Source organism: Cheilinus undulatus, linkage group 21 (genome assembly GCF_018320785.1).
Source record: "Cheilinus undulatus linkage group 21, ASM1832078v1, whole genome shotgun sequence".
NCBI classification, from domain to species: domain Eukaryota; kingdom Metazoa; phylum Chordata; class Actinopteri; order Labriformes; family Labridae; genus Cheilinus; species Cheilinus undulatus.
This window is the reverse complement of record NC_054885.1, coordinates 35,239,881-35,263,111: the sequence shown is the minus strand read 5'-3', so window position 1 is coordinate 35,263,111 and position 23,231 is coordinate 35,239,881. Positions and strand designations below refer to the sequence as shown.

The following is a 23,231-nucleotide window of genomic DNA, read 5'->3' as shown; positions in this document are numbered from 1 at the left end:
CAAGGAAAACACTGCAGTCCAAAAAGACTTGGGACTTGATCTGGACTTGCAATACATGACAAAATAGTTAAATTTTAGACATCAAAGTTCTTCACTGGGTCCAGGAAAGGATCGCTCTTGGGGCTTCAGTTATAACTCGCCATGCCATTTAGACTGTTTCCTTTATCCATGGCATGGACTACACTTCACATCCCACTGGCATTGTTTGGAGGGGCAAAACCTCTCTTAAAATCCAGAATGGTTATTGGAATAACAATATCAAGCCCCAGTTCATTCAAATTGCAAACCCCAATTTCAAAAATATTGGGACATCGTGTTAAATATGGATTAAAAAAATAGGACACTCGGATTTGCAAAACCCTTACAACCTTATTCAGTCGAATACAGCGCAAAGACAAGGTATTTAAAGGTTCATACTGATAAATGTGATTGTTTTTTTCGAAAATAGACACATTCTGGAATTAATGCATGTTCCAAAAAAGTTGGGACAGGAGCAAGTTTACTACATCACCTTTTCCTTCTAACAACACTCTATAAGCATTGAAAGTGGAATTCTTTCCTCTTGATGTACGTCTTCAGTTACTCAACAATGCAGTGCTACCATTGTTATATTTTGTGCTTCATAATGCACCACACATTTTCAATCGGAGACAGATCTGGACTGCATGTAGACCAGTCTAGTGCCCTCACTCCTTTATTGCGAAGCCATGCTGTTGTAACTAATGCAGCATGTGCTTGAAAGAGGCCTGGATTGAAGCATATGCTACTCTAAAACCTGCATGAACCTCTCAGATTTAATGCTGCCTTCACAGATGTGTAAGTGACCCACGCCATGGGTACTAATACACCCCAACACCATCATAGATGCTGGCTTTGAACTTAGCGCTAACAATCTGGATGGTCCTTTTCCTAGAGGACTAGGCGGACATTACATCCAAAACCACTTGGAAACGGTGATTGGTCAGACCACAGCACACTTTTCCCTCTCATACGAGCTCAGACCCAGAGAAGTCAGCAGCCTGAATGTTGTCTTGCATTTGTAGATGCAGTTATATACTGTGCTAATGGAAGTTGGTTTTCTGAAGTGTTCCTGAGCCCATTTTGTAATATTCATCACAGAATGATGCCAGTTTTTAATGCAGTGTCACTGAGAGGTCAAAGGTCATGGTTATTCAATGTTGATACTCAGCCTTGCCTTTTGCATGTGAAGATTTCTCCAGATTCTCTGAATCTTTTGAGGATATCATGGACTAGTGCTGAGCAATCAACTGAGTTTCAATATCAGTCAAGAAACTAGTTTCCCATAATCATGAAAACAAGATAATCTGAATAAATTATTAATGTGCATTATGCAGCGCATAATGCATTTCTGTCAGTACCTTTTGCTTTATTTTGGCCCCAAAAGTAATTCATTTTGTTGATTAACTGTTAGATAAAGATCAAATTTGGTGGATTTATTTCTCTTTTTTCACTTTTTTTTTCAATGAGTTCAGAGTTCCTTAGTTTGATAAGTGCATGTGTTGCAAATGTAAAATCAAAAAGTATTTTTCAAATAATCCTGATCTCAACACCAATCAAAATTATTGTGATTATGATTCATATTTTCTGTACTCCATCAGCCCTATTATGGGCTTTAGATGGTGTAATATCTTACTATCTTAAAAACACACATTTTGGAACTTTTTTTTCAGATGGACTGTTTGCTCATGCAGTCTTTTAAAAATGTTGAAAATCATTTCATTGTGAGCCTTTCAGGATTTCTATCACCTGCTACCAATTAACCCTCTTACCTGTGGAATATTCCAGCCTTTCTCACCCTTTTCCCAACTTTTTTGGAACTGTGAGTTGTAGTTCCTTGGCTACAGTAGGGTGTAGTTTACATTTTGAATTAATTTTAGAAGGTTAAAAAGGGCTGACAAAGTTGCTTTTTATGTTAAAATGATGCAGAAATGTCTGTTCTCTAACCTGAAGGTGGTTGAACACAGCCATGCACATTCAAGAATAGTGAATTAATAGTGAACTAATGGGGATCCTTTTAACAAATAAACAAATAACAAATAAATAGTCATCTGCAGACAAGGCCGCCCATTAGGGGGAAAAATGGGAGAGCTTTCTGGGGCCCAGCCAAACTGGGGGCCAGCAAAATCATGGTCCATTGTAAAGTTAAGCTGTGGTATTTTATTTCAACCTGAATAATTCCCACTCTTATCAAAGAAACAAATATTGTTTTAATTCATTTGTGTATAGTAAGTAGCCTTCTTAGAAATGTAAATTCTTTTGTTTAAAACAGAATTAAAATATGTTAAAATAGCTAAAATGGGTAAATAATGGCAAAAATGGTGGGAAGGTGGTGAAATTGGATTCTAAAATAGAAGAAATGGGTTAGAAGTGCCAAAATTAGATTAAAGTAGAAAAAATAACCCCCCCCCAAAAATGGGTTAAAGTGGCAAAAAGCATATAAAAGAGGATTAAAAGTGGCTTAAATTGCATTAAAGTGGCAAAAATAGTTGGAAATTTGGTGAAATTGGATGAAAAATTGATATAAACTGGCAGAAATAGTCAGAAATTGGGTTAAACTGGCAAAAAAGGGCATATCAAACTGTGAAACGTGGCGTAAAAAGTGATAAAGAGGGGTTAATATTAGCAATAAAGGGCCAACAGAACCAACAATAGATGGAGAGTGGCAAGATTTGGTGGAAAAGTTGTGGAAAGGGTTTTAAGTGGCAAAAATGTGTTAAAATTAGCAAAACTAGTGGGAAAAAGTGATGAAAATGGTTGCAAATTTGGTGTTTAATGCAACAGTGTCATTAAAAAATATTTCTAGTCTTTTTTAAGGCAGCTGGAGACCCCCGATGGGGTCCTGACCCCAACGTTGAGAACCCCTGCTCTAATCGTATCAGCTGGAATAATCTGCTTTAATGTGTGCAGATTCGCTCGAATTCCTCTCAGAATTTGGAGGATGGTCGTCGTCTCCACACTGGTGTATTCTGAATAAGGTTTCTTGCCAAAAGAAGTCATTTCAGTGTTGTAGTGTTGCAGTTTGAATCCAACACAGATTAAACTCCTTGTAGCCACATGTGATGAAGAGGGCAGACCTCACAGACACGTTTCTGTGTATCTGGATTAAAGTGACATAACTTCACTATTCCTGCACAAAGAGACTGACTCTCCTGATGATTTTACTTCACAACAATCCATATTCTAGTTATTCATAGCCAGGCATGAGTATGAAATACAGATAACGCTGCACTTTTTAACACTGCGGGGGAAAGCCTCCTGCTCACTATGCAGCCAAATCAGCAGCATAAACAATGTGCCCCAGTGGACCCTGTTATCACTGTGAGCCAGTTCAACACATGCATGTGCTGCTGCACATGTGGAGCTCACCCTAACAAGTCTTCACTGCTTCAATCCTCCTTTTCTAGTCCATTATAACTTCCTTTTCCCAGGTTTACTGTGATTTCTCACTCCTCTCTTCTCAGTGCTCTATCATCACCTCCAAAGCTCTGCAGAATTTCTATTTCCAACCCCTTCCCCTCTTTTTTCCCCTCGTTCTCTCATCCCTTTCTCCCACCATCTCTCTCTCATCTGTCTGACTTGAACGCATGTATAATGCATGGTGAAGGGAAAGCTGTGAGGAGACCTGCCTGTGCCAATAACAGCCAGTGTAAACAAGACAGTGAGGGGAAAAGAATCCTCTCCAGTGCTGCAACATTTCATGAAAAAAAATCACCCAAATCCAACGAAACACCACGGCAGAGGCGTCTGTGCCAGCGGGGAAAACAAACGAATCTGGTATTACATCTGAAATCAGCATAACAATTACAACAATTCCTCTCATTTTAAGAATAAATGTCATAAAATATTCATGCCAGTGTCCAACACTTTGTATCCTGTCATGTTAATCAAGTCTGAGTGAAAGCACACAGTTTGTGCGTGGATGTGCAGCAATATGGTGTCTGCAGAAAGCAAAGAAGAAGAGGCGTTCAAATGAGCATGCATGGCAGCATAAGTTCTCTAATGAATTACTGTTATTCTAGGGTGTGGGGAATGTGGGTCAATGATATGAAATGTTTATAAGGTGCAGAATTAAAAATTCAGCGCCGATGGTCAGTGGATCTGCTCCCAGCTGGATCATTATTGTGCTCAGATCTTCATGTATCTCAGACCGACATGAACATATTAACATGCCTTCCTTGCTTCTAATTAGCTGATCTTTGAAGCATTACAGCCAAAAGTGCTGCCAGCAGAACATAAATGATTCTGAGCGTCTGACTCAAATACATCGTCCCCTCTCCATAAGTCAGAGCGGGGATCAGAGGTGAAAATAATAACAAATATTTAAAGATGAGAGGGGCACCCCCTGCACCTCTGGATGGCTGTAATGGCTCCACATCATCAAACATGTAAGTTTCACACAGACTGAACCTTGTCTCGTTTCAGAGGCTGCATCCTTTGAAGGGCATAAGAGCTATTGTACCACATCAGCACAGCAAGGCTGTCTCATTTTGAAGGACCCCTTAAACACAGCTGGCCTTTTTAGTCGGGTCACGAAGGATCCTTTGGGTGCATCCTTCAGGGCCCAAACGATCCCAAGGTTTGCCGCGTACCGCTTCAAACAAGACGATAGACCCTCAACAGGCAGAGGAGTACACTCTGAATTCACATGATTTAGTCTCAATAAAAAGCTGGCAATACAAATGTGAAAACAAACAAAAACTATAAAACAACTTGCTTTAAGGTGCTCTTGCAGTCTTGTTAAAGGGATATTTCAGAATTTTTTGAAGTTGAGCCGTATGAGGTACGTAGCAGTGATAGCTGCATTAGCCTCCAGTGATTTAGTGAGCATTACCCCCTTGAGATGGTCTCCCTTGTTGTACTGGCCAGGAAGAAAGGCTGTACAGTGTAACAGATGGGTACAGTTTCTCCACAGGATATAGCAATTTTTTGGTAAAAATGAGCCATAAAATGATGTAGACTCAAATTCACACAGTGTCAAAATGTTTTGTTTTTTGATTTGATTTGATTTGATTTTATACCCAGAAAGCCTCTGTGTTTTTACATTATTACAATGCAAGAGCATGTAACCATAGCCATAAGCTACATAGCTAACAGAGGGACATAGCTAATGTAGCTCAAGCTAAACAAACAAAGCAGCTTCATGAGCTGCACATCAACGTTATCTGCATAGCTAAGATAGATTTAGCTACGTTTGCTAAAGCTCACATTGCTAAAGGTAACTTGGCTATAGATAATGTAGCTATGTAGCTAAAGCTAAGCAAACAAAGCAGCTTGCCCTCCCTGAAAAAAATGACAAGAGTAGCTTAAGCTACATTGATGATAGAGTTTCACAGCTAATGAAGTTTCATAGCTAATTGAGCTACATGGTTAATATAGCTACATCTAAGCTCACCAAGCAGCTATGTAAGTGACATACAGTGCTTAACAAATTTATTAGACCACCTGTTGTATTTGTCTCAGAGACCATCCAGCATCATGAAGTGCTTTAAGGCGGACGCTTTCATTTTCAGTGAGCTCTCCACATTTTACCATTTTGAACAGGAATGAGGGATTTCAAACTGAATTCACCCAAATTTGAGCCGGCTCACTGGGCTTCTCTGAGAAGTCAGAAATTACTCAAGCATAACATTCAAGCACTGAAACTCATTTTTCTCTTCAGGAATGCAAGTAAATAACTATAATTTGACATATTAATAAAGAAATAATAATGTGCTTTACTATTTTTTCAGTTTTTTTGTAAATCAATAAATTTGAAAATTCATGGATAACAATAATAATTATATTTTAGCATCAAAAATATCATTTGGGTTAAAAAGCTTCTCCATATTGGTGTATTAAACATTACAGAAAAATAAAAAATGATTTTGGTAATTACCAGTGCTGTTAATTTAGGGCAGCTGTGGCATAAACCTTACTTTGGTTAGGGTTAGGGTGGTCTAATAAATTTGTTAAGCATTGTATATTATATGGGTAGGTTAGCTTAAGCTACATTTGCTTAAGCTTATGTTGCTAAAGCTAACTTAGCTATAGATTACAACGCTACATAGCAAATTCAGTGAGCATTACTCCTTATAGACGGACTCGTTGGTTGTACCAGCCAGGAAGCTAGGCTATACAGTAAAACAGATGGGTACAGTTTCTCCGCGGATTTTAGCGAGTTTTTGGTAAAAATGAGCCACAAAACGATGTAGACTCGAACGTACCCACCATAAATATGTGCTGAAGCATTTCATTTTATACCCAGAAAGCCTCTCCGTTTTTTGCATCATTGCAGTGTAAGAGCATGCAGCTACTAGCCATAAGCTGTATAGCTAACAGAGGGACATAGCCAATGTAGCTTAATCTAAGCAAACAAAGCAGCTACATGAGATACATATCTATGTTATCTAAGATAGCTTTAGATATGCTTGCTAAAGTTTATTTTGCATGGGGTAACTGAGCAGTAGGCAATGTAGATATGTAGCTAATGTAGCTAAATCTAAGCTAACAAAGCAGCTTGTCCTCCATGAAAAAATGACAAGTGTAGCTTTCATCGTTCATTTGTTCCGTAAGCTATATAGATGACAGAGTTTCATAGATAATGGAGTCACATAGCAAATAGAGTCACACAGCTAATGTAGCTACATCTAAGCTCACCAAGCAGCTATGTAAGCTACACAGGTATATTAACTATATAGTTACCTTAAGCCACATTTGCTGAAGTTCATGTTGCTAAAGCTAAATTAGCTATAAATAACATAGCTATGTAGCTAACATAGCTACATAGCTATTATAGCAAGCATTGCTCCTTTGAGATGGACTCACTGGTTGTACCGACCAAGAAGCTAGACAGATGGGTACAGTTTCTTCTTGGGATTTAGCAAGTGTTTGGTAAAAATGAGCCACGAAACAATGTTGGCTCCAACGTACGTACTGTCAAAATGATGTGAAGCATTTCATTTTATTCTCAGAAAGCCTCTTTGTTTTAGCATTTTTGTAATGTAAGAGCATATAACTGTAGCCAAAGCCTGAATTGAAACCTTGTCACCGGTGTGTGGCACTAGTCACACCTTCTTGTCCAGCACAAGCTTGTAGTTCTCGTTTGATCTTTTGATCTCTCTACTCCAGCTGCTCGAAGCTGACCTGTGCTATGCTGCAAAAACTGATCCAGTAGTTTGTAGTGAAGAATCGACCTTTGACTGGACTTTGTACAAGCTTTTGAAACAATGCCAGGAGTACATTTGTAATTAATGTGAAAGATTGTTAATTTTTTTTACTGCGTCTCACCCCTAAAAATGCAAACCACTGAAAGAAAGAACGGAATAAAGAACTCTAGAGAACATTGAGCAAAGAGCAGGTTTCTCATGATGTACCTACCTTGTCATTGACTAGCAGCTCTATAGGGTTGTTCCCCCACTCGATGAGGACTATCTCGTTGGCCTGGCCTGGCACGCCATAAGAGAACGGGGTCCCTATGCCTGGACTGGCGCTGGATTTGAGCCACATGCAGACGGTAAAGGCGTACATCTCCGGTAGGCTCTTTTTGATTCGTCCGTACAGGTAGTTGGTACGAAGAGGAAGGGACACCTTGAAGTCCTCAGGTGACTTGAAGGCACTGTTACCTGTTGATGAAAAATGAGAACACAAAGTTGAAGTTTTATGGTGATATGATCATAAAAGTTCTCTAAAAGTGCCCAAGGGTGATGATACAAATAAAGACACTCTGTTTAGGAGGAAAACAAGGATCAAGGTGAACATTGTTCTTTAAGAAGCATCTATGCTGCTAGCAAAGTAAAGGCAAAGAACAAACAGACAGGTGATGTTTTGCCAGCTTTGACTGAATCACACTTTTTTCAGCTTTGAGCTTTTAAATATTTGTCACTCTGTCAATCTGTCAGTTTTTTTTAGGAGGGAAAATCCAAGGTGCCAATGTAAGTCCCAGGACGAAACAGCACAAGTCAAGTTTTAGCACCCAGATGTCAAGATGTCAGGAAAAACTCGAGGCAAACTTGCTAATTTTGCTGAAGGAAGGAGGCAATACCATTTTCCCTCAACTGGTCCTGACAGAACACACTCGGTTTTTAAACGTACTTAGTCATAATGTTGCAATCAGCTAAACTTCACAAAGGTTTTTCAATTGTAGTTTGATTAAAAGCTGCAAACCAGAAACCAATGGTGGACATTACATTTACTCAGATTACTGTAATTGGGTAGACTTGTGTTTAATTTTTTTTTTGTAGTTTTCAAAACCATTACTTTTTCTTTTACTTGAGTATAAATTGGGGGAAGTATTGTACTACACTACATTTTAAAAAACAAACACTAAAGGCAAAATAAGGAGGTCCAAGCTTTCTGTACACAACAAGAAAATGGTTAGTAGTTTGATTTTCACATGACACTTAGTAGCACATAGCAAGAGAATGACTTGGGGTTTCATGCCAAAATTTGCAGTCGCATTTTACTTTTAGGTTGATTCGAAGTGGCAACCTCCGGGCCTGAAAAATGAAGCCAATGCAGAAGTGCAAGTGTCCACTTGAGGCTGGCTGCAGAAATACACAACACACGTTAAAAAGCTGTATTTTACAAAAGAAATAAACTGGTTTACAGCCTGGTTCAAAAATGAAACGTGTCCCATTAGCTAATGTCTTCATGTCCACACACTGTACGGAGGGTGAATTTTTGTGTACCACAGTCGTCTTGATAATATTTAGGAAAAACCTCACTGCGCACTGATTGACATGTCTCATTTGATAGGCAGATGCTACTTACCTGTCAACCAGAAGGCTAGCTTTAGTGATAGCTTAGCTGACAGGAAGTTGAGCTCAGTGGGTGGGCTCTTGTCTGCCATTAGGTTGATTGAAAGTTTGAGACTCTATGTGTTGGTCTGTATGTTCACAATGGGCATTCTGGCATACTGTTTGAGTAAACTTTAAATGACTTTTACTTCTACTTGAGCAGGTTATAGACCAATACTTTTACTTGTACTTGAGTAAATTTTAACCAAAGTAACCGTACTATTACTTGAGTAGGTTATAGACCAGTACTTTTACTTGTACTTGTGTAAATTTTAACCAAAGTAACCATACTATTACTTGAGTAGGTTATAGACCAATACTTTTACCTGTACTTGAGTAAATTTTAACCAAAGTAACCGTACTATTACTTGAGTAGGTTATAGACCAGTACTTTTACTTGTACTTGTGTAAATTTTAACCAAAGTAACCATACTATTACTTGAGTAGGTTATAGACCAATACTTTTACTTGTACTTGAGTAAACTTTAACCAAAGTAACCGTACTATTACTTGAGTAGGTTATAGACCAATACTTTTACCTGTACTTGAGTAAATTTTAACCAAAGTAACCATACTATTACTTGAGTAGGTTATAGACCAATACTTTTACCTGTACTTAAGTAAATTTTAACCAAAGTAACCGTACTATTACTTGAGTAGGTTATAGACCAGTACTTTTACTTGTACTTGTTTAAATTTTAACCAAAGTAACCGTACTATTACTTGAGTAGGTTATAGACCAGTACTTTTACTTGTACTTGAGTAAATTTGAACCAAAGTAACCGTACTATTACTTGAGTAGGTTATAGACCAGTACTTTTACTTGTACTTGAGTAAATTTGAACCAAAGTAACCGTACTATTACTTGAGTAGGTTATAGACCAGTACTTTTACTTGTACTTGAGTAAATTTTAACCAAAGTAACCATACTTTTACTTGAGTACAATAGTCTGGTTCTTTTTCCACCTCTGCCAGAAACAAAGTGACTCACCTTTACTGTCCAACCAATCAAACTGGAATTAATACCTTAGGAATTTGTTGAACAACTGCAATGTTGGAACTTTAAAGTCCTGATAATTGTCATGTCACTGGACCCCATGTACTGAAGTTAATGCCCTTCAAGGAGACGACCTACGACAGAGTATGACCCATGGCACTTCACCTCTCGCATCCCTGCAATCATCTTTTCTTATCCTGTCAACATCACTTTATCTTCACTGATTTAACCAAACAAAATGAAGAAGGAGTAGGACTTCTGATGCCAGCTTTGTCAACAATTGCAAAACCTTTTCCATGCATAGTTTCATTTATGCACCAAGCATTTGGAGGTTACAATTTCTAGGTCTACAATTGCCTGCCAAGACACATTAACACTATATTGCTTTTGCATTGTCTTTGTGAAATTTCCTTGAGTACAAGCAAATCTTCAGTCTACAAAGCACCAAAACAGACTACCAAGGGAGTCAGAAGAGTAGCAGCACAACTTCTGCGCTCCAGTACCATTAGGAGCTAGTGGGATGTGAGCTGAAATTGGGGTTTTGGGTGCTGCCAGTGGAAAAACACTCTTAGTGAGGCCATTAAACCAAATGCTGCAGTTTCCATGAGTCAACTCTGAAACCAACTTCTGCATGTTCCAACTTTTGCTAAAAGCCCTAATAATAAAGTAGCGAAGGCTGTTCGTAACATCTGTAGTTTTGCAGGTATTTCTATATAACTTAAAGTATTTGACAGACTGGGATAAAGTGATGGTGCTAAGTGATACAAGAAGAAATCCTATGGGGACCATAGATGACTGCACCAATTTGCAGGCAATCCTTTCAACAGATAAAAAAATATTAAAAGAATTAGGGGGAATTTTGTTGGATTAAAAGAAAAGAGAATAACTAATGCGACATGTTCAGCAGAAATGATTTTATTTCACTCTGGACCAAAGTGACCAACTTTGGCTCCCCTGAAGCAACGCTGCCAGCGCCACTAAAAGTACACCTTCTTTGATTATTATTTAAACTCTTCTGCAGTAAAGTTTCATGCTAGGTCAGCTGCAGCCCAACGCAGAAGCACTTATAAATGTTGTGTCTGTGGTCAGTCAAAGAAAGCTTACAAGAGTTTTAATATTTTAACGAGCCTGAATGCAGAAACAGAGTAAACACTGATGCTAAATTAAGCATGATCAAAAAGGAGAGACGGACAGAGAGAGGGAGAGAGAGAGGAAGGCTTACTGAAAATCTAAAGAGAAAATGAACATAAAACAGCAGAAAATGGAGCTACACACTCATACACACACTCCTCTGCAGAGGGCTCGCACTAAAGAAACATGTTACATTTTTTAATGGCATTGAACCACAGTTTTATCTCTGCTGAGAGAAGTATTAGAAGCTTTTCTACTGTTAAAACCACAATATCTCTGATTTGATGGTGCAGCGTTGAAACTGTATCAAAAGTTTACTACATACTCAGGTCTGCAGCAGCTCTTGTCCAAGAAAAACTGGCCTATAATGCATCCCAGATAAGATGGAAATGTAAAAGTCGAAATATGACCCCTTACTTTCTTTTCTATCCAGGGAAGTAGATGGATGGATTTATTCCCTGTCCACTTTATTAGGTACGTTTCTTCAGTTGCTTCTAACCCAATCAAATGGCAGCAACAAGTGCAATCAGCCACGTAGGTGTGGTCATCATGATGATCTGCTGAAGGACAAGAATGGGATGAAATGGTGTACAGGTGGTTGCTGGAACAGACAGGCTGGTCTGAAAGTCTTAGAAACTGCTGACCTGTCGGGGTTTTTGCACACTACCATTGCTAGAGTTTACAGAAATGGTGCAGGGAAGATAAACATGCAACTTCCGTTTAAGGTGGGGTTAAGGGCTAACGTAACAATTAGGATACCAAAAGTTGAAGGTCAAAAATCTGACCTGTAAAACCTGGTAGCAAACCATTTAATAAAGCTGAGCAAGCAGTCTGCTTACAGCTAACAAGCTCGTCCTCCATGAAAAATTACAACACAGCCAGCATTAACAAAGCTCCATTAGCTGCTTAAGCTGCATAGGTAATGGAGCTATACAGCTTATGTAGCTAAAGCTAATCCCTAAAGCAGCTACATCAGCTAGGTATCTACATTATATGCTTAGCTAGGTTAGTTTTATTCATGTTTGCTTGAGCTCATGTTGCCAAACGCTAACTTAGCTATAGATAACAGAGCTACATAGCTCATGAAGCTACATAGTAAACAAAGTTAAAGCTTAGATCACAAGGCAGCTCATCCTCCATGAAAAGTTACAACACCTTAAGCATAGCTCCATTATTTGCATAAGCTGCATTGATTATGGAGCCATGTAGCTAATGGAGCTACATAACTAATGCAGCAAAGCTTAAGCTCACCAAGCAGCTATGCAAGCTACATAGGTACATTATTTACATAGCTAAGTTTGCCATGGCTCATGTTGCTAAAGCTAACTTAGCTTTCAATAACATAGCTACATAGCTAATGTAGCCAGGTCACTAACACTGCTAATGCTAAGCTCTCAAAGCTGCTCATCCTCCATGAAAACATTAAAACTCAGCAAATGTAGCTAACGTAGCTCTATTAGTTGGCATAAGCTATGTAGATGGCAGAGCTTTGTAGCTAACAGTGCTTGCTAATGGAGCTAAAGCTAGGCTCCCAATGCAGCTACTTAAGCAATGTAGGTATGTTATCCATGCAGCTTAAGAAGCTTTAGCTATGTTTCCCAGAACCCTCGTTGCTAAAGCTAACTTAGCTACATTGGCTTATGTAGATAAGTTATTTGCAAAGCTAGCTTAGCTACCCAGCCACCATATGTGTAACTGCTTCTAAAGCAGGTCTTTATATAGTTTAATCCCAGATTTACATCTGATTTTTCTCTATTTTATTTCTGAAATGTTTTTAGTCTATAATGTTTGCAATGTGGTTACATCATGAATGCATCTGCCAGACTTTGTATATGAACAAAATTTAATTTAAAAAATAAATTAAAATTGAAAATACTGGCAAATTGAGGCTCTTCTTTTCTGAGATACAGTGCTTAACATATTTTATTAGAACACCACCCAAAGTAAGGTTTATGCCACAGCTGCCCTAAATTAACGGCATTGGTAATTGCCAAAATCATTTTTTTTATGTTTCTGCAATGGTTAATACACCAAAATGTAGAAGCCAAAAACCAAAATGATATTTTAAATACTAAAATATAATTATTATTGTTATCCATGAATTTTCAAATTTACTGATTTACAAAAAAACTGAAAAAAATAGTAAAGCACATTATTATTTCCTGATTAATATGTCAAATTATAGTTATTTACTTGCATTCCTGAACAGAAAAATGAGTTTTAGTGGTTGAATGTTATGCTTGATTAATTTCTGACTTCTCAGAGAAGCCCAGTGAGCCGGCTCAAATTTGGCTATAAAAAGGTGAATTCAGTTTGAAATCCCTCATTCCTGTTCAAAATGGTAAAACGTGGAGAGCTCACTGAAAATGAAAGTGTCCGCATTAAAGCACTTCATGATGCTGGATGGTCTCTGAGACAAATATGAAAGGTGGCACTGTATATGGTGACTCAGATGAACCCTCTGAATGGCCATAAGAAACTTACGCTCTTCAGCCAAACCCTCTAAAACTTCCAGTGAGCAGCAGTCCTGTGGACTTTAATGTGTTGGTTTGACTAGTTTAAGCTGATAGAAAGTTACCATTGACCATTATGACCTACAATTTCACACAGAGGAAAGAGAAAGGGTCCATTTGAATGGTCCAAAACATGCCAAAGGTGCTTCTCCATCTACTTTACTTTGACTTTGATGAAAATGCCACAGGGTCAGGGATAGGAAATTACAACTCTGGTGGCAGGCGAAAATGACGGCACTTATACCCGCAGATATGTTGGATCTACTGTGTAAGACTATAATCTACTTAAAATGGACTACAAATAGCCCATCCAACAGCAAACTGAACTAGGTTACATACACTAAAACCGTGACGTGTTCAAGGATAGAGTCACTATCAGGGGTAATGCCAACAAAATGTCACATTTGCTTTGTGAAGAAGGAATAAGACTTAAGATTGTGTCCCCTTATCCACACAGATTGTTTCAATGGTAGCATGAATGTTGGACTAACTGATAATATATGAAGTTTACTGCCTCATATCTTCAGATTGCATGAGTTTGTCTCTTACAAGGTGTTTCAGCACTTGACATTGGATTTGGTGATGTGAAGCTTGCATGCAGCTGCTCAGCCATGGAAACCCACTGCATGAAGCTCTTGCTGCAGTGCTTAGATTAATGCCAGTGGAAGTTCAGAAATCTGGCTATGGAATCAGAAGAGCGCTGACATCTTGCATGCACCATGCACCCTAGCAGTCATACATGCAATTTTGAAACACTTCCACATTCTAACAATATCCCTTACAGTGGACTGTGGAATATCTAGCAGGGATCAAATTTCCCCAACCATCTTACGTCACCATCACTGCCAAGTCTACAGGACCTGATTATGAGCCATCAACCCCAGTCTTTGCAGTGTGAAACTAACATGCATTTCAGTGTGAAGAGAAAAAACAAAGGCTAAATCTGAAGTAGCAACCAAAATGAATCCTCTCTAACCAACAATGACTTTTCAAACAGATTCAAAGAAAGAATGTCGTGTATTTCAGTAAGAATCTTCCCCTGCAACTTCCTACGAGCTCCTCATTCACACTGCTCCTCTACAAGCTTAATTTCTAACCTCTAAGGATTGTGGGAGTGCTGGACCCTATCCCAGTACTCTTTGTTGTAAGCCCAGAGCGAGAGACAAGCAGAACATGTTATTAAGTCATAGCATCGCTTTGATTGGTGGAAAAAAGGCTCATATTTCATGTTGGCAAACTCCAACGAACTCCATCCTCAGACATCACAGGAGAATGAAATCATCACCCTTCTGGCACTAAACTGTGATGCGACTTTAACTTCATAAAGCTGAAAAAGGGAGTGTTTATTATTGGCCTTGTATTGACTCATGTGGGTGCCGTTTGGCTGACCTTCTTTAATTTGAAGTCATTAACTTTGGTTAAACCTGAAGCAGCCAATGACTCAGCCCACAGGGCCTCCAGGGGACATGAGTCTACAGGAAATGTCCAGCGAATGGTGAGATAATCGTATTTTCCTTAAGGCGGAGATATTTTCACGTCCATCTTCAAAGTGATATCCTGGAGTGAGGACATCTCTCTAATATTTATTAAACTCATTAAGCATTCAGTGTTTCTTTCCAAGCCTCTTTTTTTCCAAACCTGCTCCAAGTATGGCTCTTAGAAGACACTTCGCTGTGAGGTTTCTACTTGCATCATCACAAATTTGCACAGGCATTGACTAATTAGTCCTAAATCCAGAAGATGAAAACAGAAAAAAAAAGCTCTGGATTATTTCTGGCCAGCATGTCCCAGCACCCATTGTCTCACTTACTTTTCTCCAGCTCGGTGATCCTCTCCAGGAGGGAATTGAGAGTGCTCTCAGTGCGTTGGCGGTGGGCCGCTGTTTCGTTGTAGAGCTGGCTCTTCTCCTCCTCCAGCTCAGCCACCTTCCGGAGGAGCTGCGTCTCCAGCGCCCCCAGACGCTGCCGCAGCAGCTCCCTCAGCTCTGGTGGCAGGGGAGCCAGGGCCGCCACTCCCCCGGCTGATGCATTTGTGGTGGGGAGACGCAGACTCTGCTGCTGGGAGGCGAGGAGTGGGTTAGTCACAGGGAACAGAAAGTAGATAGAAAAATAAACAGACTGATAGACAGACAGATAGATAGATAGATGGACAGATAGACACATACAAACATAGAAGTATTATATCTAGATGCATGGATGGATGGATGGATAGATGGACAAATGGTTGGGTGATGAATGGTAATTGGTCCATCTATCAATTGCCGACAGATGGATCAATGATGTGATTATATATGGATTGATAATGAATGGTTGGAGGATGGATATACAGATAAAAATAGATGGATAAAAATGGATGGGTGTATAGATGGATGGCTAGCTGGATGATGGATGGATGAAAATAGATGGACAAATGGATGGATGAAAATAGATGGACAAATGGATGGATGAAAATGGATGGATGAATGGATGGATGAAAATGGATGGATGGATGAAAATGGATGTATGTATGGGTTGAAATATGGGTTTGTGAGAATGGATGAAAATGTTGGACACATGGATAGTTGGATGGACAGTAGATGGAAAATGGTTGGATGAATTCATGAAATACAGTGGATGAATGGATGGATGGATGATGGATGGGTGGATAGATAGATAGATAGATAGATAGATAGATAGATAGATAGATAGATAGATAGATAGATAGATAGATAGATTCAAACATCTAATCCTGTTAATCCTGTGCACTGGGCACCCAGGCGTAAAGACCCAGTTTTACAGAGAATGACTGATCTGTTCTTTGTTTTGGGTCTGATCCTTTTAGCATCATTGTTTCTGATACAGTAATACCAACTGAATACAGACGACCCTGTGCTCCACTTTGTTTGATGACCTGACAAGCACCCATGACTAGATGGGGCATTCGAGGTAGAGGTAGCTGGTGACGTCACTTACAGTAAAGCTCAACAGTTCATAGAGCTCAACAGTTCACAGAGCTCAACAGTTCACAGAGCTCAATAGTCATAGAGCTCAATAGTTCATAGAGCTCAACAGTTCACAGAGCTCAATAGTCATAGAGCTCAATAGTTCATAGAGCTCAACAGTTCAGAGAGCTCAACAGTTCACAGAGCTCAATAGTCATAGAGCTCAATAGTTCATAGAGCTCAACAGTTCACAGAGCTCAATAGTCATAGAGCTCAATAGTTCATAGAGCTCAACAGTTCACAGAGCTCAACAGTTCATAGAGCTCAATAGTCATAGAGTTCAACAGGTCAATTGAGCTCAACAGTTCATAGAGCTCAACAGTCATAGATTTCAACAGTTCATAGAGCTCAACAGTTCACAGAGCTCAACAGTTCATAGAGCTCAATAGTCATAGAGTTCAACAGGTCAATTGAGCTCAACAGTTCATAGATTTCAACAGTTCATAGAGCTCAACAGTTCACAGAGCTCAACAGTTCATAGAGCTCAACAGTCATAGAGTTCAACAGGTCAATTGAGCTCAACAGTTCATAGAGCTCAACAGTTCATAGATTTCAACAGTTCATACAGCTCAACAGTTCACAGAGCTCAACAGTTCATAGAGCTCAATAGTCATAGAGTTCAACAGGTCAATTGAGCTCAACAGTTCATAGAGCTCAACAGTCATAGTGCTCAACAGTCCATAGAGCTAAACAGTTCACAGAGCTCAACAGTTCACAGAGCTCAACAGTCATAGAGCTCAACAGTTCATAGAGCTCAACAGTCATAGTGCTCAACAGTTCATAGAGTTCAACAGTTCATAGAGTTCAACAGCCATAGAGCTCAACAGTTCATAGAGCTCAATAGTCATAGAGCTCAACAGTCATAATGCTCAACAGTTCATAGAGTTCAACAGTTCATAGAGTTCAACAGTTCATAGAGCTCAACAGCCGTAGAGTTCAACAGTTCATAGAGCTCAACAGTCATAGAGTTCAACAGTTCATAGAGTTTAACAGTTCATAGAGCTCAACAGTCCATAGAGTTCAACAGTTGATAGAATTCAACAGTTCATAGAGCTCAATAGTTCATAAATCTCAACAGTCATAGAGCTCAACAGCCGTAGAGCTCAACAGTTCATAGAGCTCAATAGTCATAGAGCTCAACAGTCATAGTGCTCAACAGTTCATAGAGTTCAACAGTTCATAGAGCTCAACAGTTCATAGAGCTCAATAGTCATAGAGTTCAACAGTTCATAGAGTTCAACAGTTCATAGAGCTCAACAGTTCATAGAGCTCAACAGTTCATAGATTTCAACAGTTCATAGAGTTCAACAGTTCATAGATTTCAACAGTTCATAGAGTTCAACAGTTCACAGAGTTCAACAGTTCATAGAGCTCAACAGTTCATAGAGTTCAATAGTTCATAGAGCTCAACAGTTCACAGAGTTCAACAGTTCATAGAGCTCAACAGTTCATAGAGCTCTTCACATCTCACTTACCTGAATAAGATTTTTTAAAACTAAAATGTTATAGCCAGTCATTTTACTGACCTGTTGCCAAATGCAGCTGTTTTTCATTAGTACCACTTACTTTTCCAGCCTTCTGTTGTCTTGCCACTTCTTTTTGGAGATATTACAGTTAATTATATTCAAAACATTTTCATGAAATGGGAGAATGTCTACACTTGAACATCTGATATGTTGTATATGTTCTATTATAAATAAAATATGGGTTTGTGAGATTTGCATATCACTGCATTCTGTTTTCATTTACATTTTACACAGTGCCCCAACTTTATTGGAACTGGGGTTGTCTATTACAATAAACTTATTAACAGTTTTAACACTTATAAAAAGTGAAAGTAGAAAAAGGGAGCTATGAAGCCATCATTTGCAATAAATTAAAGGGGAAGTGCAATGGATTGTGGGATATGTAGTAGCTCAGTCAAGGAAAATCGTGTGTACGCAGTCCTGTTTCTTTGTCTTTTTTCATTTGTGTTCTAATGTGATTTTGCATTAAAAGGAATGTTTTATAGTCACAGATATCTCAGCAGCTGGTTGAGGATTAAAAATATTGATTTCCTAAAATGTTAAAGGAGGTGTGAAGAGGAAAATTTACTTCAAAACTGCTGAGCATGATTGAAGATGTTTTACCTTCAAACGTAGACAGAAGTGCTGCCTAAGTGCTGCAAACTGCTTTAAAATGCTTGTTATTTTATTTTCATTTTACTATGGACTCTTCACTTTTTACAACATATCCAGAGAGTTTATTTCATATTCTGTGGCGACTCTCTCTTACAGTCATGGTTCTGAGGTTGACGATGCCAGCAGCTGTGGTTCTGTATGCCATTGTGGAGTTATGCAGATGACTTTGATTAGTGAGAGAGGTCCTGCTCCAGGGAGACATATGCAACACCATTCATGCAATAATCATTATGTTAAGCAGATGCAGATCAATAGATATGTGATTAAAATGCAATATAATATGTATGCTCCCAGCTGCAGTATATCCTGATTTGATCGGGGTATTAAAGCGTCCAATCAAGGAAAGAGCAAGGAGGGAGGGGAGGTATGGATGGATCAGCAATGCAGCATTCAGTACAAAGAAATAACCTTGAATTTAAATAAACAGTATTGTGGTTAGTGATGGAGTCAGGAGGGTAAAAATATAACATAACAGATAAAGCCATGGCTTATATTCACCTCTTAGTGCATGTAACGCGCTTCATTATAGGTGACCTCAATATCAGCTGTGATCTCTGAGCCTACTCAAATTAATGCACACAGCAGAAGAAGAAGAGGAAGTGAGGTCCCCCAGGAGTGAACAAGGAGCTGGTTTGAGATGCAAAAGATCTCTGGTCAAGAGGAAAATGACTTCCCCGTAAAGCATTGGATTGAATCGTGTGTTTCCTGTGCTCTGATGGAGGTGGAATCTGCAGGAATGAATTCCAGCAGCTCCTTCTGATAATGAGTCACGTGAGTGCAAATAAAACATTATGTGAAACACACACAGTACTCATAAATTATTCAAGGATGCATTTAAAATCCCTGCACCCCATGTATGATAACACCTCTGACATGTTTTTGTTGCTCGTTTCTAAATGGTGGAGGTTACAACATCAGATTCATATTTAAATGATGAAAATGGTATTGATGTGACACGAGCATTGGCCCTTTGATCTCATGATACTTCTGACATGTTTCCTGCGGCAAAAGAAATCTATAAGCAGGCCTGGTTAAGCTGTGTCGATACGCTGCAGATGCTCGTGTTAATGAAGGTGATTACTGCTGATTTAAAAGGTTGCAAGAGAGCAAAAGTATGGTGGCCCTGAGCGGCAACTGTGAAAACATTTTATTAATGCAGGGGTTTATATTGAAATGGGAAAAGATTTCATTAAGTTTAAAACCATTTCAGAAATTGCAAAAACATTGTAAGAAATGCATAAACATTTTATGAAGAAAATGTCTTTCATGAGCTGTTTTTCTGTCTCACAAAATATTTTGCCATTGCTTGATTTTTTTTTGTAAATTTCATGAAGCATATCTTCACTTTTCATAAAATATATGTTTGTTTGGTGAACTGCTTTTGCAAGTAACACAAAAAATTGTTTTCACAAAACAGTTTTTGATTTTAGTAACTTTTATGCCTTTTACAAAAATAATTTAATTTTCCCAGAAAATGTTTAGGTTTAATTTAAATAAAAGTGTGTTGTTGCAATTCATTTGAAATTGAAAAAATGTGATTGCATTTAGTATTTTTTGCATTTCTTACAATGTTTTTGCATTTTACAAAAAAATTATATTGATTTTTTTTTTTTACATCAAACATGTTCTCATATTTTTCCAATTAAATTATTTTTTTTATTTTAAGTAATGTTTTAGTGTTCAGTAAATGTTTCTTCATTCCACAAAGTATTTTTTACACTTTCATTCTTTTTTTTACAAGTTAAAGTTTTTTTTTTTTTACATTTCAAATTCTTCCTGTGTTTTGCAGTTTTTCCTTTTAAAGAAATGCTTTTGTGTTTTCCAAATTTTTAGCATTAATTACACTGTGCATTTCACAAGGTATTTATTTACTTTTTTTACTTTTCACAAAATAAAAAAAAATGTATTAACTTTTTTTTTCCACGATTCACAAAATATTAAAAAGTTAAGAAAACATTTTTTTGTACCTTGGAAAATACTTTTTGCATTTTATAAAAAGTAAAAATAATTTGCAGAAATATTTTTAACTTTTCGAATTTTCATGTTTTCTATGCTTTATTGACATTCGACAAAATATTTCTGCCGTTCGCAAAATATTTTTATGTTCCACAAAATATTTTAATGTTGTATTAAATGTCTTGCAAAACACTTCCTGCAATTTTGGTTATTTTTTTTTATGTTTTTGCAATTTTTCCATTTTGTGAGCTATTAAGTAAATAATTAAAATGTATTAAAATTGTAAGAACTTTACATAATATTTTCAAACTGATCTAAATTATCATACATTTCACAAAATAGTTTCACCATTTTCAAAAACTTTTCATGTTAAATAAAATGTTGAAGCATTTCACAATATCGTTGCACTTCACAAGAAGTTCATGCTATTTTACAAATTGCAATCAGTTATTTTTTTTTTTTGCATCCTAAAAAGTTTGTACCTTTTTTTAATATTTTGCTTTTTACTAAAGGTTTTTACTGTTTCACAGAGTTTTTATGTATTTTGTAAATTGTTTTGCTTTTTACAGCTGTTTTTGAGTTTCTCTAGATGATTTTACTTCATGTGATGTAATTTTGCATTTTGTTACTTCTTCAGGGTGCTTGTATTTAACAAAGTTTTTTTGCATTTGACCTTTTAGGCCACCGTACAAACTAGAGTGATTCGCTGCTTTTACGCACAAGCAGCATGTCTGTGTCCTCTTACCTCCAAGTTCTCCAGCCGACCCTTCAGACTCTGCATGGTCTTTCCCAGCTGGTCGATGGTCTCGCTGGGGTCCCGGGGCAGGTCCCCCATGGTGTTCTTACCGAGCTCCTTCCGCCTGGAGCCCTGGCCCCGGGACTTGCCCTGCGTGGACTCGTCTGCTGCTGCCTCGCAGCGCGCCAGCTTGGAGTTGAGCTCTTTGATGGTCCCCTGCTGGCTCACGATGGTCTCCTTCTGCTGCAGGATGGTCTCCCGGAGCTGGATGATCGTGTTCCGCAGCTCGTCCTCCACGGGGGTGCTGCTCTGGACACGGTTCCCGGTGGGTCCGTATCCGCAGCCAGGCTCTGCGCCCGGGGGAATGGCGTTACAAACGAAACGGCTACCTGTGGCATCCTGTGTCCGCGCCGTGCGTCCGCTGACCAGGTACAAAAGTGCGACTAATAAAGTCAGCATCCCGACCGGGTAGAAATAATCCACGAATTAGAGAAAAACAAACGCTCCCAAACTACTGACTGGACGTGGAAACTCCCTGTTGTATTTTAAGATTAACTTATTTAGAAATAACTCATTATTTCAGACGGTTGCGCATATTTTCAACACCAAATCTCTACCAGACATCTACAAAAAGAGCTGGAAAGTAATTCTGTAGCGCAGCAGTGCGTAAAAACAAAAGGAAATCATACATCCATCAACCACATGTTCGCTCCAGTTTGAGAGAAACACCAATAAATCTCAACCACACACTCAGCAAGCGCAAACTCGCTCAAATGAAAACAAAATCTGATAACTCCTTCACCGGGGAAAAGAAAGTTGTACTGCTGAGATGAGAAATCCTCCGGAGGTTGCAGAGAAGTGAGTTTTTCCGTCCTGTCTCTCGGTTGGTTGGACTGTCAGTGAGGAGCTGAAAAGACAGCGCTGCTGCTCCAACAGATTATGAAGGGGAGTTGCGCACTGGCGCTTCCGCTCATCATCTGTGCGCTCTGGTTATTCAGCTTCAGCCTACGTCATCCCTGACTCCCAGCGGGGCTCAGTTATGCTATGTAAGTCTCATTGACTTTTTAAGACCCGTTTAAATGCGCTGGAGTTTAGATATATATCCCACAAAAGTCAGATTGAGACCTCCAAAGACGTCTTGATTTGCTGCTTGGTGTCCTCTTAAACACAGAGCCAACTCTGTGACCCCAAACATCAATAAACGCGCCCTTTTAACTTCTAGAGTAAATCTCTGACTCTACATCTGACTGATGTTACTGTCTTTACTACGGAAGCCCTGAGAAGACATAAAATCCATCAATATGTTTTATTTGATTCTTTTATTATCTGACTCTGAGAAACAGACAGTGAATCCTAAAGCAGACTCAGAGGAGCGTTCAACAAAGGCAGGTTGTTTATTAACAGTCTGATATTCAGTAAACAGTAAAGCAATAGATCAGCAGATGAAAACAAGAGGAGCAGGCGACAGGCTGCATCAGAAAACAGGCAATCATGCACGAGAGGGCAGCTCGTATGAGCTATAGGACCAAGTAACAGGAGGAAAACACTCCAACCTGGCAACATGAGGGACTATTAAAGGTGCATTCCAAGTCTTTTAGGTTGCATCCATGCAGCACTCACTCCACTCTTACCCTTGCGTGTTCCACCAGAGATGCAGGGAAATGAAAACAGAGGAGAGAGGACTGAAAATATGGATTTAATGTTACATTTTGTTTGTATAAAAGAAGGCTTAAGGTACTGGTCATCAACTGGTGGCCTGGGTGCCATATCAGGCCCCCCAAAGCTTCCTGTCCGGCCCCCGAAAGATCATTAAATTCAGAATGGAGGAAAAGAAGATGTGGTTTTAAGAGTATCCTTTGGCTTTAAATGTCTGCAGCTGTTAAATCCATCCCGCAAACAATTAACTCCAAAAATGTTGATGTTCGGACTCTAAATAGAAGAAC

The 23,231-nt window shown here is 38.7% G+C and overlaps 1 protein-coding gene across 1 annotated transcript in view; it reads right to left on the bottom strand.

Moving 5' to 3' along the window:
• Positions 1-21,809, bottom strand: part of nptx2a (neuronal pentraxin 2a) — a 30,925-nt gene extending 9,116 nt beyond the window's left edge. The window contains exons 1-3 of the mRNA XM_041778160.1: positions 21,298-21,809; positions 15,247-15,493; positions 7,378-7,622 (exon numbers count right to left, since the gene is read on the bottom strand). Coding sequence (XP_041634094.1) covers positions 7,378-7,622; positions 15,247-15,493; positions 21,298-21,747 — 942 coding nt within the window. The 5' untranslated portion in view covers positions 21,748-21,809. The remainder of the gene's footprint in view (positions 1-7,377; positions 7,623-15,246; positions 15,494-21,297) is intronic.
• Between the last annotated feature and the right edge of the window lie 1,422 nt (positions 21,810-23,231).